The sequence below is a fragment of the Cyclopterus lumpus genome, chromosome 24 (genome assembly GCF_009769545.1).
Source record: "Cyclopterus lumpus isolate fCycLum1 chromosome 24, fCycLum1.pri, whole genome shotgun sequence".
NCBI classification, from domain to species: Eukaryota; Metazoa; Chordata; class Actinopteri; order Perciformes; family Cyclopteridae; genus Cyclopterus; species Cyclopterus lumpus.
In genome coordinates this window covers 6,331,313-6,346,849 of record NC_046989.1, presented here as the reverse complement: position 1 = coordinate 6,346,849, position 15,537 = coordinate 6,331,313, and the positions used below count along the sequence as shown (strand labels likewise).

Below are 15,537 nucleotides of genomic sequence, written 5' to 3'. Positions count from 1 at the left end.
CCGAGAGAGAAATAAGACATATTTTAATCAAAAACAACTCCCTTGGTAAACTCAGACAAAAAGAAGAGCGGACACAAGGTTGCATACAGACACAGCATTTGTCACCTACAGGTGAATGATGGGTTTAACTGAAACTCTTGTTGGGGTTTAATGTGTGCGATTGGCCTCAAGTCTTCTGACATGTTGGGTGTGGAAGAGGAAGTCCATCCTGCAGTCCAGGAGTTGAGATACAGGTTTTTATATCAGACTGAGACACACAAACAACTCCAGTGTTCCTCAAGTGATTTGGCTTCAATAAGGATCAATCAACAATGGCACACCAAGAGAGAGAGAGATTTCGGTCAATTACACACACACACACATGCGATAAAGTAGATTTTCACATGAAGGAAACTCTTTAAAAAGGCGAGGGGTGTATAAGTTCAAACCTGATTTGATTGTAGGTAACACACTTCCTAGAAACTCTTCCCACTCCAATTGGCATGGGTGTGCATATTCATTTGTAATAGTCGATACAAAGCCAACTGAATGCAAAGAAACAAACAAAAATATATATATAATAATGATAACAGGGGGGAAGGGGGAGGGGGGGGGAGGGTTGTAAAGACTACAAAAGAAATGGAGGACTCCAAATGTCTGGTTATATTTTAATATGATCATACAGGGATAGAGGTCAACCAAAAAAATGATATAATGTGAACAAAAAATTGAAGTAACAAAAATGTTCAATAAAAACAGACAGAAAAGCACTGATTTTAAACATGTTTTACTGTATATCAGTCTGTAGCAAATAGTCATTACATACCCTGAAAAAGGGAGGAAGAAAGCTTTGAATGGCGCACTGACCACTGAATAACTTGGCTGGAGAGCAAAGGTGTGTGTGTGTGTGTGTGTGTGGGGGGGTGTTAATGCTTAATCTCTCCTTTCCAAGAGTAGTACCCTCGAGACCAGGCTGCTATGCCTTTTATGTGGCAAGGTTCAGTTCTATAACGCCTACGAGATGATCAGTCACTGCTTTTGGATGCGTAGAGGCGTGGCGAGGGTTCAATTCCTTTAGCAATCTCGGGTTAGGTTTTGAGTCTTTGCCAATGCGACCTTTTAAGCCATCAGAACAGCCAATGAGGCGACCATAAGAAGCTCATGGATTTGTGCCATTGCAGTAGATGCGAGCGAGCAAAGAAAAAAAAGACCACTCGAAGTGCAGTGGGGGTGGGGAGGTGTCATACATACTGACGGTTTGTGTGCAACTGTATGAACAGGAAGGCAGTTTGTGTGTGCGTGTGTTTTAGGATCGCAACAACACTCCCGAACGTTGTGTGTTCAGAGAGTGGTTCTGGTTATCGGTGCCTCTCGTCTCGAGGGCCGCGCCAACTACTCGTTCAGTAATTACAATCATTAACTTCTCATATGAAATGACCCTTTGCTAATAACACAACAGTTTTACAACTTTTTTTTTTTTCTTTTTTTTTTTTTTTTTAAACATGCCTCAAACTGCTCTTTTTTTTCCTTTCTTCATTTTCCAAACGTCCTTTTCTTTTTACCCACAGGGGCGATTCGTTGCCCATAACTCAGTGCCATTCGAATGCCACGTGGTAAAGGAGAAAGAAATTCTAATGTAAAAATTAAAGCCCCGGATTAAAGAAAAGTTTTCCTTTTACAAAATGTCTCTCAAGTATTGTTTGTTCCACAGATAGAGGTCCCTATGGGGGCTTTGGCTAACTTAGAATTGGTTTAAAATCCTCTTTACAATTTTACTATGGGATCAGGAGCACAAGGGAGCGAGGGGGGGGTGTGAACCTTCTGCTGGTGTGAATTGAACACACATACAAAAAAAAACAACAAAAAAAAACACGCGCCAATTAAACCTGCACCCACAAATGTTAACTCACACTAATGTGTGCATGCATAATTGCTCTCACTCACTCACACACACACACACAAACTCTCAAGCGCGCATGCACGCACGCACACACACACACACACACACAAACAGGAAGGACAGCAGTCACCGGTGTGCAATCCTAGTTGCACTTGAACTCTTTCACATCCCAAAGCGTGTCTTTTGAGTAAGGTCACAGCATGTGTCCTGACAGTGGAAACCCCACCTCTCCACCAACGTCTGAACCCCCTCACTGTTGATATGTGAACTGTGAATCCCTCTGTCCATCTCCTCTTAGGCAGATGTAATGGAGTTGTGCAGTAGCTAGCTCGACAGAGGAGGGAGGGGGGGGGGGGGGCTGTCAGCTGGAGACATTACAGCGACCGTCCTTGTTAGAAGTTAAATTAAGGAATTAAAAGTTTGTTTTTCCTAATGTCGAGAAACACAAAGTGGAATCTTCACGCTAAAGCTTTCCACGGGCACTACTTGAGCTAAGATTCACCTCTTAAATGAGAATTACGCTATGACTATTATAAAAAAAAATCCAACATTTAGCATAGCCTTTTTTTTTTTTTTTTGTGTGTGTTCTTTGTCAGCTGGTCGGTCAGTGTTTTGACGGTGGAGTTTCAAGCCTTTGTCCCAACAGGTCAAATGCGAAGAATATAGCAAGAGAGAGTGGGGAAGAGGAGAACACACATACAGAAGAGTTGCTATATCCCCCCCCCCCCCCTAAGCACCGTCCTCCCCCAACAACACCCTCGCCCATGTCCACGGAGACATTATACAGGTGATGCGAGAGACAAGCGGGCAGACAGATGTGGGCCAATGATGGACGGGCTGGTCTGCGACGTCTGTCTGGAGGCATCACCGGGACCTTCGAGCTCAAGGTGGACGTGGGTTTCCTGGGAATCTCTGCGAGGACCTGGCATGGCTGGTGACCATGCAGCGTGATGGGGGGGTGGGGTGGGGGAAAGGAGGGTCAGTTGGAGGAGGAGAACAGCCGTTCCAGCTCACCAGTGGATGGCGATTGTATCCCGCTGGGTATTGACCAGTTTCCCTCTTGGTCAGGGAATCAGGTTTTAGTTGAGGACCTGAATTTTCAGAGGGTCCGCCATCCCCGCAACCGTTTTTCTCTAGGCCAGTAAGGAGACACATTTTTTTCTCACTTTTGTTTTCTTGTTTTGTCTTGGTGACTTTTTTTTTTTTTAAATTTGTTATTCGTGTCTTGCTTTAGGTTGGTGTTGGATTTTTGTTTGCCCGTTTAGATTTAGTTTTCTTCTTGGATTCTTGTTAAAGAGAGATGTCATCTGCTCCATAAGTGACCATCAACTGTCCATGTTACTGCAGTTTTCTGGGGAGAGAAAAAAAGAAAAAGAAATTAAGATGATATCAGGAAAATTATAGAGACACTTTGTAACTTTAGAACCAGTTTCAACATGATAATTGTTGTTAAAACGAGTATGCCGACGCTGATTCGGCAGTTACCGTTGAGTCCGTCCGCCTCTTGCGAGTCGAGAAAGGGTGCAGGACCCCAGACACGCACTGTGCCGTCATCTGAGGCGGACGCCATGAGTCCCGGGATGGCCGGGTTCCAGCTCACACAGTTAACGGTGCGCGTGTGGCCCGTTAGCTCAGCGATGGGAAGTTCGCCCCGCCGGTGCCAGATGTACACTTTGTGGTCTGCGGAGGAGGAGGAGGGGGGGGGGGGGGGGGGGGGGGGGGGGTGACAAAGGCAACAAAGCAGGTGGAAGTAAGTATTCTCAGGACAATGGGAGAGAGATATGAGAACACATGGATGTTGACAGATTAGAGCAAAAATATGAAAGGAGGAAGAAAAGTTAAAAAAAAAAAAAGTCCAAATCACTGCCATAGAAAAATCGATGTGAAGTGTGTTCATACGAGTTAATACTAAAGCACTAATGAGCAGTGATCCTGTGCAACAAGCTGTAAAACACAGATTACTCAGATCTGCCTGAATCAGCATGTGCGAAGACTTGAAATGCTCTCTGCGTTTTTACTAACCGCAAACCAAACACGGCAAGATCTTTGACTCCCAATGTCCACAGAACGAGAGAAAAATAAATAAATAAAAAGGCAGCAGGGGCCGTCTAAGTGCTTCCGTTTCTCACAAAGAGCCATACTGTTTTCCCTGTCGTCACGTTCGCTCTGCAGCGGCCTCCGACTGTACCTTCGCTGCCACTGGCAATGAAGTCTTCGTTGTGTCCTCCAAAGCAGGAGTGGATGGTGTAGAAGCCCTGGGTCACACCTTGGTATTTCCTCACCAGCACCCGGTCCTGAAGGTCCCACAGGTGCACTCCCTACAAAAATAGGTAGTAGAGGAACAGCTGAAACGTCCGGCATCGTGTTATTCAAAACAAAGTGTTCTTTAGAAGCCGATACACTCATATTGATGGCAGTGGAGTTAGTCAAAAAGCTTACCTGAGTTGCTACATTTAACAAAGCTAATCTTCCATTCTTTGAAACAGTAAAAGACATAATGGGGTGGTCCTCCTGAACTCTGTAGAGGACACGTAAACAAGACACAGGCAGTCAGGGGGAGGGGCTTTAAATAATCAAACTTCTTTGGCTGGATGTGTTGCATTTTCAACTACTAATTGAACCTTATTCTTAGATATACACAACAGTACAGGGACTATTAGAGCTGGTACATACATGTTTCTGTCCGTAAGGTCCTCGAAGTTATACCCCCGGATACGTTGGTGGGTGTCTGAGGCCAGCACTGCTCTGCCATCGCCCAGGCACCACAGGCACTGCACCCTCACGCCCTCCCAGGAGTCCAACAAGTTACCGTCCAGGTCCTGACAACACAGACAGCACATCCTTCATCTCTTATTCTTGACATGGGAATGAAAACATGACATAATATATGGTGACCGTATATGACCGGTCAGACGCGCAACAATCAGACTATTTATCAATTATACACAGTGATGCACAGCACACCTAGATAAACACATTAACCATCCCAAACCCTTCCTGAAAGAAATGTGCTAAAAAAAATTAAATAAAAGTTCTCATTATTGGTTCACCAAGTTTGTAGCTGGAAAATCAATACATAGAAAGATCCAATTATTTTGAAGCAATCTGCTTAAAAAGTCATCAATTTAACAAATATATATATATATATATATATATATATATATATATATATATATATATATTATTCACGGACAAGGAATATGACTCCCACTCCATCTCCCACAGTGCACTTACACATAAATAGAAATATATACAGACATTTACTGGCTCAACACATCCCATTATAACAATACTCTTTAGGCAAAATTACCCCTCCACTTACACACTGATAAAACTGTCCCCTCTGTCCTCCGGTGACAAAGCGTTTGCCGTCAGGGTTCCATGCCACACTGGTCAGACTGTCTTCATGGGACTGGGACATTTTGGTCCGCAGCTCCCCCGTCTGCTCATCAAGGGGATTGGCAGAGACGGATGAAAAACATGAGTAGAGAAAAATAGGGGGGGGGGGAGAGAGAGAGAGACAGCAAGAAGAAACATTAAGTAAGAGTGGGGGAGGGGTGGATAAAATGAAAGGAAAGGGGAGGGCAAGGATGGGAGTCATTGAGTACACCGCCTACAGAGTATCTATGGGAGGCGTAAGGCTTGTGTCTTCTCTTTTTGTTTACTGAATTAGACAGCTCAAGTCTTTCACATCACCGATCAAATTTATTTCTCTCATGTTCCCATAAAAAGAAAATGAGGCTGGCACATGGAAAAGCTGTCGTTTAAAATGCATCGCAAGTACAAGAGTATATGCAGTGGGGTATTAAAACGCATATAAAATGTCACCTGGACATTCCAGAGCCACAGCTCAGAGCAGTCGTCGGGTCCACAGGCGATCAGGTAGGTGTCGTCGGGGCTCCAGGCTAAATAGGAGACGCCGTATGCATGACCCTCAAGGGTCCGCAGCAGCTTCAACTGGTGGCTCTCCTACACAAAGACAGGATGAAGAGGATTATGATGACATTAATTCTCACGCACACACACAGAGAGAATCATTCAAAAGAGATTCCAGACTGCTCCAGAGGTATACCCGAGTCCAGTGAGCATGTGCACTAAATTCAAAATAGTTTATTAAAAAAAAGAAGAAGTTTTTCTGAAGTCTGAGCCAGCACAAAAGAACCTGGAAGACGAACTACTGTATATTATATCTGCATTCCACTTTGTTTTGTATATATACTGCTCTCTTTGCACTCCTCTGGTCAGGTGCTAACCGACATTTGGTTGCCTCAGTACCTGTACTCTGTGCAATCACAATAAAGTTGAATCTGAATCTGAATGGTCTATAACATCATTTGGCCCAGGGTTCATATTTTATAGAGATACGGTAAACATACGTTCTACTTTATATAAAAACAGACACCAGTGTTCCTTACAGAACGAGATGACCGACCACATTTAAATGTTAATGATTCAATGAGGAGAACCATATTGAATGAGCAGTGATCGGAGACAATCACAGACTTCACCAAAAGAAAGAGGGCGGTAACTTGTGTATTTCTGAAGATACGATTCCTTCTGATTTACATGCGTTAATATGCATAAAGTATACAAAAGTGCACTCTAAAGATGCATATAAAAAAATTCCGAGAAAAACCTGCTTCTCAATATTAAAGCCCTGACCACGACATTCCAGAAGGGTAATTTTAGCTCACTCACCGGGTCCACTTGCCAAATAATGACTGTAGTGTCTTTGGAGCCGGTGGCTAGTTTGGTGCCGTCATTTGAGAACTTGCAGAACCACACCTCGTTGCAGTGCTCTGTCAGAATCTGTTGAGTGTAACATGGGAACTGCTTCCTGTGATATGGAGGAAGACCAAAGGTTAAAATTGTTTATTGTGCAAATCAGCAATAGTAGCTCATATTGTCTATATCTCAACATGTTGCAAACTTATACAATAACAAGAATAGTGCAGACATATTGGATGGAGGAAGATGCTCGAGGCATTTTGATCTTAATGAGAATGCCGAACAAAACAAACACTAAGAAAGATAGATAAAAGAGAGGGTAATCGAGTTAAGACTTCCGACACAGAAGAGGCACACAAAGCACGTATTTCAGTGCCTCAACATGTGAGTAGATGCTGAAGTTTGATAATCCAAAATGGAGGTGAGGGGCCGGAGGAGCATGCGAGCTGTGCAGTAACCAACCTGCTGCAGACATGATCGAGGAGGAGAGAGACCGAGTCCAGATTACTGTCCAGCTTGGTGTTGTGATAGAGGCAGCGGTCCCTCTGCAGCTCCACTGCTTGCCGCAGGAGGGTCTGCATCCGCCGAGGGGGCAGCATCACAGACGGTGGCAGGTACGCTGCAGAGAGATAGAAGCAGACGTATGGGTTATTTAAGCAGCGGCCTTTTAGAAGTGTTGTGGATATTGCAATGTGTGTGTGCGTTAGCTCTAGAGGGGTTAGTGCATAGACATGTCGCCTCACTCTGTAATTTGTCCAGCAGTCTGCAGCGTGACGCGGTGCCCTTGCCCTCCCACTCTGCCTTGGCCTTCAGGTCCTCAGCATGGCTACACATGAGGTACCTGGAGGAAGACACAAGCACTACGCTCAGAAATAAATTTAAAAAAAACATACACAGTAAGAAGTACAACAAATATAGTTAAATTACCGGGAAGAGCAGGAGCACACATTATCATCAAAACAGTGATTAGTGTGCTGGGAATAATGCTTCCTGAAAGAGGATACGTGTTTTGGAGGAACGAGCTAACAGAAATACGATGACAGACCAATTGATTATTCTGTCAGTTGAGTGACAGTCTGTGAAGACACACGGGCTTGTCGACAGCGGAGATGATGGATCACAGGAATGCGTTTGCTGAGCGCATGGGGGACGATGCATTGATCAGGTCATGTCGTAGATGACCCTGTAGCTGCCGACAACCTTGTACTGTACTTCAGTGGAACAAGTTATCGTAGGACAAACTGGAGATCATGGAGGAATACTGATCCGAGCCCGGCATTTGAACAGGCCGTGAAAGCAATCAAACTTAGCGCAGTACAGGACAAAAACAGAATCAGGGTTTGACAGTGAAATTATTAGAATGTTTTTTTTTAAAACTACATGATTCGTGTCAATAGTCATGCTTTCCCTCACTGTAGAAGATACATACACATCTCTACCAAAAACAGGAATCCTATCTCACAATAAGTGTGCAACTTGATAAACAGTAACTGTGTTGCAACATTGAAAAAACATATTTAGCATATTATTTTCACAGTGGATTTGACCGGTTAAAACATTGCTGTATTGCATTCCAATGACTAACCCGCCTCCATTAAAACCCTGGCTCAGAGGTGGTCGGTGTATAATTAGTGATTACAAAAGGTATCTGTGTGTGAGTGTGTGTGTGTGTGTGTGTGTGTGTGTGTGTGTGTGTGTTTGGACAGGGTGGACTGCAATGAGACAGATGCAGAATCAAAACGTGGAACCGTACCCGCTTAGTACGTGGATGCGATCTGTGTTGTACTTGAGCGGCGTCAGCTCCCCCCGGAGCACCTGCAGAGCCTCCAGGACTTTGCCATCCTCCAGATATTCTAGGTACTTCTGCTGCAGCAACAGGAACTTCATACGCTAAGTAGACGTGGGACATAAGAACAAAGAGAAGAGATTTTTTTTTTAAAGAGAAAAGCATAGAATGACAAACAAGCTCATAGTACGGCGTCAAGTTTCCCTTTGTTATTGATAAGAAGTGATTTCAACAACAGCTGGTCTGCATGACTATAGAAGGACATAAAAAGCTTCATGTTTCATGTGTTACAGCTATGCATTACAATAACATCTCAAATCATACATCATACAAATTTAAGAAAATACCCCATATGAAATGTATTACCAGTGTAAATTGGCATCAAAGTACAAAACGGTGGCATTGTGTTTTCATTCAGAACACATTTATAGACGTTACTAAGACATATTGCCTACTTCCTTCACACTGAAGACCACTAGCAAGTGTTTACCAGCCGCTGCTGGTCAGTGTTAAGACTTGTGGTATCAAGAGTCTCCGTCTTATCTCAGGTATGCAGAAGGAGCTGTAGCCCTGACAACGGGTACAACAGTTAACTCTACTACACACGAATACATCCGCCCACAAAAGGTCTCCAAAACAAAAGAGTGCAAGAACACAGACATCTCCCAACTCCGAAGCAGGAACTGCAGTGAAAGCCATGTTGACAATGACGACACTAACCTGCTACAACTCGAGACCTAAAATGGCTACCCCACACTGCACTTACAGTTGAAAAGCAACAGCGGCAGCCATTCTCTCAATAACCCAACTGGGGATGGCAGTTAGACAGACTTCTGACAGAGCAGCAGGCTCCGAGACACATGGGACCGTTTCTGAAGCTCATCTCGTCGGCTAATTAGCATGCTAGCTGCGGCTAATTAGCCCCATTTCCCAAATACTATGCAGTATGTGTGCTATTGTACAAATCTTCACGGTATACCATATCGCGGCAACATTTACCGTACCAGGTGTCAAGTCTTTTTAAGCTGAAATGATGAATATCAGCAGTTAGTATACAATACATGATCTTTTGTATTTTTTTTGTATCAAAACAATGATACGAGACTTACAGATGGCAATCAAACTGCCAATTTACAATCAAAGAGCTTTTTCAATAAATGTTCTATTTAATTTTTTCGCAAAGACGCTCCTGACGCCATCTTTTTAGGAGCACTGTTCTTTTTTTTGTGTGTGTGCAATGCCTTTTGGGACAACAGTTTATAGAACAAGAATACACAAAAAGTTGGCAAGCATAGTAAAAGTTTCTGAGAAGTGATCGCACTTAATTTGAACACTTTTCAGTTTGGATGCAGTACAGTTAGAATTAATATGTAGTGTGGAACTGAGACACCGCTCTGGTTGTACTGGTTGTAATCCCAGTATATTGGCTGATCGTCTTTTCTTCAAATTGAAAAAAATAAACTCAGTAATCTCTAGTGGACAATGTACTGTATATGACGGAGAACTCTTCACCATTTCAAACATATTTGGGCATTTCTATACTGCAATTTTCTTGTTAGGCATTTGCTTGTATACAATATATCCTCAACACCCCAAGATCAGCCGACCAGTACGGCTCTAGTTGAAAGGAATATATAATATACATTTAAAATCAATCAATAAAATAAAACAGGCCTATTTTGATTTTGAGTCTTTTAGTTTTAATCAATCCAAGGACAAACTAAAGGCTAACCATATTTGGCTTAAAACAACCGAAACATCTATAAACCTTGCACCACTTTCACGTTATACTTTAGATACACTTTCATTTTAACATGTTCATTTCCTTTATTATTTAAATTATTGAATGTAATATGTCCTGCCCTGCTATTATATTTTATTGTATATATGTAAACATTGTTGCTTCTGCTTCGAGAAATTCCACCCTGAGGGATGAATAAAGTAATATCTTATCTCATCTTATCTGCAACAATTCCATGAATCTAATGCTGTTTCCATCCCGCGGTGTCATCCAGAACATTTCATTTAGCGCTCAGTGTTCCACAACAAGAACCCTGCAGCCCTGCATTATTATAACGGTACCGTTCTAGAACCTCTAGTTGGGCCTTCTAACTGACCGGCTGTCATTCAGTTCAGTTCAAGGGGAGCTTACCACAATAGCATTGGGAGAATGCATCAGTGCTCTCAGCTCATTGAGATCATTCTCAGCCTGGATCAAAACAAAAGGGAGAGTGATGGAGGGGAGAGACAGAGAGAGAGAGAGAGAGAGAGAGAGAGAAATGGTCAGCTCAGCAGTTTCCATGCATGCACAAGAGAAAAAAATAACTAAATCAAGCAGTATTACAGATCTTATGGTCGACTTCTTCTTTCTTGTTTAAGATGAGCAAATTGAGGATACAACAAAGAATCTGATGTCCATGTATTGTGATTATAAAAGACAACAACACATCTGTGTGTGTCTCTCAAAACAACACTAGCCTCTGGTCCCATGTTGCTAGTACAGAAACTAGACTTTGGGAATCAAAACAGTGGCTGCTTCACAATTGGCTTGTAGAGAGCACAACCCTACATGCCACATCCAAACATGTCCCTGCATTTGGCTTAGTGCTGGTGTTAATATTCCAGCCAGCAGTTCTGACATAGAGTCATTATTCCAGAAGATTCACAATGTCATTTTGTATGGGATGTGTGCTTTGTCATAAGCCTCAGCTCTTAAATGTTGGAATGAGATTATTCTGCTGCAGAACAGGGTAATAGAGCCGAGACTGTTGATTTAGGGCCCACAACATCCTGCAGTAGCACTCCGCTATGCTTCAGGTGTTCAGGTGTAATTGGATCTTTTAGTAAAATGAAGGGGCATGTGCCTTATCATTTTGCTTAAGGCATAACAACAAAGAACAGTTTTATTCAACCATACACTGTTCCCAAAACATTCTATTCAACCACCAGAAGTTTGATTTTTCTCTGGGCTCTCAACGTTAATAATTAGAGGCAGATTTTCTTTGTTCTGTCAACAATGTCATGAAATATATGAATTATATGCTTGAGGGTTAAAGAGCTTCAACAACGCCATGTGCTCTATAATTGGCAGTTACAAAATCAAAAAGCACAGTAAGACCTGTTAGTCAAGAAAACAGTTGGCTGGCACTCATCAGCCAAATGTGTATAACATGTGTACAACACATAACAAATATTGTGCAACTGTGGCCCAATGCAGACCACTATAAAAACGTTGCTTATGTTTTCCCGGGCTTTAACAATAACAATATTTGCTTTTGTCTATAACATGCGCGACAACCCGCAAATATATTTGCATGCTGGTTTTCTGGACCGAGCAAACAAGCTCTCCATCTTACAGTAACATAAGGACACTGTTGATCACCACTTCCCTGTCCATCAAGGTGTGTGCTCTTCCGTGACCGTGGTAACCCAACACTCACCTTGTCCCACTCTCCCTCCATGACATGATTGCGGAACTTGGTAGCTGAGGAGTGTTCGAGTCGGCAGCCTGACTCCTGCATCAGCAGGTCCACTGTCTGACTGCAGAGACACAGGGGGGGGGGGGGGGGGGGGGACGGACGACGACAAAATACAAGTGAGGAAAAAAGGAGAGAATCATGTTTAACTTAAGAATAAAGTGCAAAGACAATATTTCAGAGCTAAGTGGGACTAAGCTAATGTTGGCTCATTAGTATGATGAAAGTTGGCTCGTCTTGATTATATAAAGTGGTATTTCTAGGCAGATTATTCAACTTTTCTTGATTATCGCATCACCTATTGCACCTCTCCACTGTAACTGTGCCATGGTTTAGAAGGAGAGCAAATAGGTGAACGGCATATATATATATATATATATATACGCAGCAATCATTTAGCAGGTTCGTGGCCACCGGTTTTGTAACCAGAGTACTATCTGTGGACGGTAGGAGGTTCACTAACATGAACCGAGCTCCCACTGCAGTGGATATCATCCTCTCAGGCTGCCAACCATGGACCATGAACCATAACCATCTGTCCGAACACACTTCACAACCACCACCACCACAAACACGTCTGCTGAGATATGCGAGTGTGTGTGTGTGTGTGAGAGAGATAATGAAAGTGGGTTGGGGATGGATGGGGGTGGCTGACACCTTCAGCATGATGACATCATTCTCAGGTATCAATGGAGTGGCGCAGCAGCTGTGTTGAGCCTCTCATCCAGCTGGCTGCAACACTGATTTCTCTTGCATTTCCCCAGCTGAAATGTAGGGGCTCTGTTTCATACCAGCCAATGTCATGCATCTCCCCCCTCCCTCCTTCCTTATAAACATTGCCATGTTAAGCTCTCTTGTATAATGCCCTGTAATGGCAGCTACACTTCCCTGCATACCATCGATCTGCGGATGTCCGTGGCCACCACACACACGTTGCGTGCGTAAGTTAGATACATTTCTCGAAAACCCCACCACGCAATAATTAGATTTCAAACACAGGAGCTTCCACCTTAAAACAAAAAAAACAAACAGCTGCCAGAAAGCGCATTCTTCCGCTGCCATAAAAAAAAAACAAAAAAAAAAAAACAGATCCAGGTCCAACCAAGTGTGGGCCACAGTATTGATCGTCGTCTTTAAATAAGTAATCCACGTTAAGTGCGCGTCACCGTTTGTGACCGACTGTTGACACATTGCTCTGACAACAGTGACAGCCTCAAATATATCGAAGTTATTAATCAAAAGGGAAAGAAGTGATCGCGTTGAGGAGACGGCTGTATTAAAAATGGTGATGCATTTGGATAAATAAACAACTTGAGAAAAAAGGAATGACAGCTCCGGATGTGCAAACAGCGGAAAGTCGGAATACTAAAATAACCAGGTCGGTTCTTATAACCATGCTGCTTGGTTCAGTGTGGCACAACTATTAATGTCACATCGACACGGTCATGTGAACAAATTAAAAATAAATCCCCCCCCCCCCCGACACACACAGCAAGAAAATGATGGGAAAAAAAACAAAACCATCGGGGCGAAAACCCGACATTTGCATTCCGCACGTTAACATTTCCTCCTCCATTGAAACGCAAATAAAATGTAACATTACAACTTGCAAACTCGATAATCCTCCATGTGTACCTCACCAAGAAGCCAAATAAAGTGTAAACATTCGCATGACAATTAATGGTATGTCTTACAAACCATTAAAAAAAAAACATCGTTAAGATTATGTAATGGCTTTTTTTTTTTTATCCACAGCGAAATCTATAACGTGAATAAATGCATCGCGGCGTATGAATCATCCTTTAACTTTAACGATTGGATTTGTTTAAGACATTAAAAAAAAAAAACCAGCCACACGTTAAACTGATTTATGTTTACGTGAGGGGGTTTAATGTCAGGACATAACACCTCAGCGCGAGTCTCTGCTAGCCATCAAGCCAACTGTTATTGTGCAAGATGGACCCCTTCTTTCTACCGACTGCCGAGCTCTCCGGCTAACTGCCCCATCCCCCCATGTTTGTGTCTGTTAAGCGCACTAAACAGCGCTTTTGCCATCTGCTATTTGAGTTTCACTCGAAGCACCAGCGAGGTGGATAACACTTCTTACGTTCAACGTATTATGTGTTTTTTTGTGTACGTTAGGTTCTTTAACACCCCCCCCCCCCACATCCTCCACCACCGAGTTTGAATAAACTTACTTCAGCCCCAGCCCGTGGAGATGTTGCCCTATTAATCGTATGACATCTTCCTCCGCCTGCGATAGTCGTTTTTTTCTTCTTCAGAGAGCCGCCGACCTCCGAGCCCGAGGCCGCAGAGGAAGCCGAAGTCCCCGACACGGGGCCGGTTGAAGAGCCGTTGCTGGTGCCGACGCTGTTCCCGTTGTCTGTGCTGGAGAGCAGCCCGTTGGAGTGGGTTCCCCCGGCCGAGGATGACTCCCCGTTTTGTGCGCTGTTAAGGCAGGAGAGCTCTGTAGATTCTTGTCCCTGTCCTGCCCCGTTTGCCTGCATGCTGCTGCTGAGGTTGTTGACGACACTTCGGTTAAAGTGGATGGCAGAGGTGGCTTGAGAGTGCGGAGAGTGAGCAGCAAGTCCTAAAACAATTCCGGACAGGCCTGTTATATCTGCTGAAGCCCCGGGCTCTCCTGCTCCCTCCGCCGCCGAGGCTCGGTGCTTCTTCCGCGGGGGCGGCGACGCTCCGCCGGTGTCCGAGTCGGAGGAGGAGGAAGCGGAGGCCAGAGTTTCCTCACCGAGAGCGGCCGTGGTTAGAAGCCGGCGGAGCTCCGGGTGGGAAATTAAGGTTACGCTTCCAGATTTGAGGCCTCGTTGTCTGGCTCAGAGCGGACTGTCACTATGAGAGCGCTGTCAGTTAGCCCGTTTTTTGTTGTTGTTTCTCTCAAATCAGCTGCAGCTCTAATGGTGTCCTGACGCCCTGACGTAACCGGAAATTCCTACACTACCAAACTTCCGGGTAGAATTATAATCCATGCGTGGCGCATGAGACCCTAGTTAGCATTATAATGAACTGATAACAATAACATACACGTTTAAATTCATGTCTCCAGAGACTTCACCTCAATATATCCGACATTTTAAAATTAGAATAACCTCATATTGAATTGTGCAGCTTTTACATTTTTTTTTAATTTAACCACTTGAAATAATAAATCCTAAATCAATAAATCATGTTGTCCCAAATTAATTATCTCAGAGAATAGGCCTAAACCGAATGTAAATAGAGGTTGTTTGATTTTTGGCTCAAAGTTCACTCAAAGAAAAAAAAAAATCTATGCATTACTTATACAAAAAGCTCATCGTGACCATGTTTAAATATATTACTGTATAAATTTCCCCCTGTGGATAATACAGTTCATATCATCTTACCATATATCACTTTGAACACTTCCTTCAAACTCTGCAACATTGGCATACACCACCAGTGTTTTTGCCACCATATGTGTAGATGAAGGAATAATCAAAGAAAGACTGAATAATCAAGAAACAACTGGCCAGGGACATCCATTGTATTAATAATTAGATGTATTAATAATTAGATCACTGCTCCGACACTGTTGACCTGTCTTTGTCTTGTAACAGTGCACACATTTAGCATGGCAATATAGTCATAACATTAGCAGACCAACATGCTAACATTTGGCATAGATCCATTCT

General features: G+C 43.3%; 1 protein-coding gene across 1 annotated transcript; it reads right to left on the bottom strand.

Annotated features, from left to right (window-relative positions):
- Window positions 1-633: 633 nt before the first annotated feature.
- LOC117727011 (WD repeat-containing protein 26-like) lies at window positions 634-14,824 on the bottom strand. Its single transcript, XM_034526955.1, is given in 15 exon segments — window positions 634-3,230; window positions 3,365-3,559; window positions 4,068-4,197; window positions 4,319-4,397; window positions 4,553-4,698; window positions 5,202-5,321; window positions 5,708-5,848; window positions 6,578-6,716; window positions 7,070-7,226; window positions 7,351-7,448; window positions 8,361-8,497; window positions 10,546-10,602; window positions 11,834-11,933; window positions 14,068-14,141; window positions 14,143-14,824. Coding segments are annotated over 15 exon segments (1,833 nt in total). The 5' UTR covers window positions 14,377-14,824; the 3' UTR covers window positions 634-3,204.
- Between the last annotated feature and the right edge of the window lie 713 nt (window positions 14,825-15,537).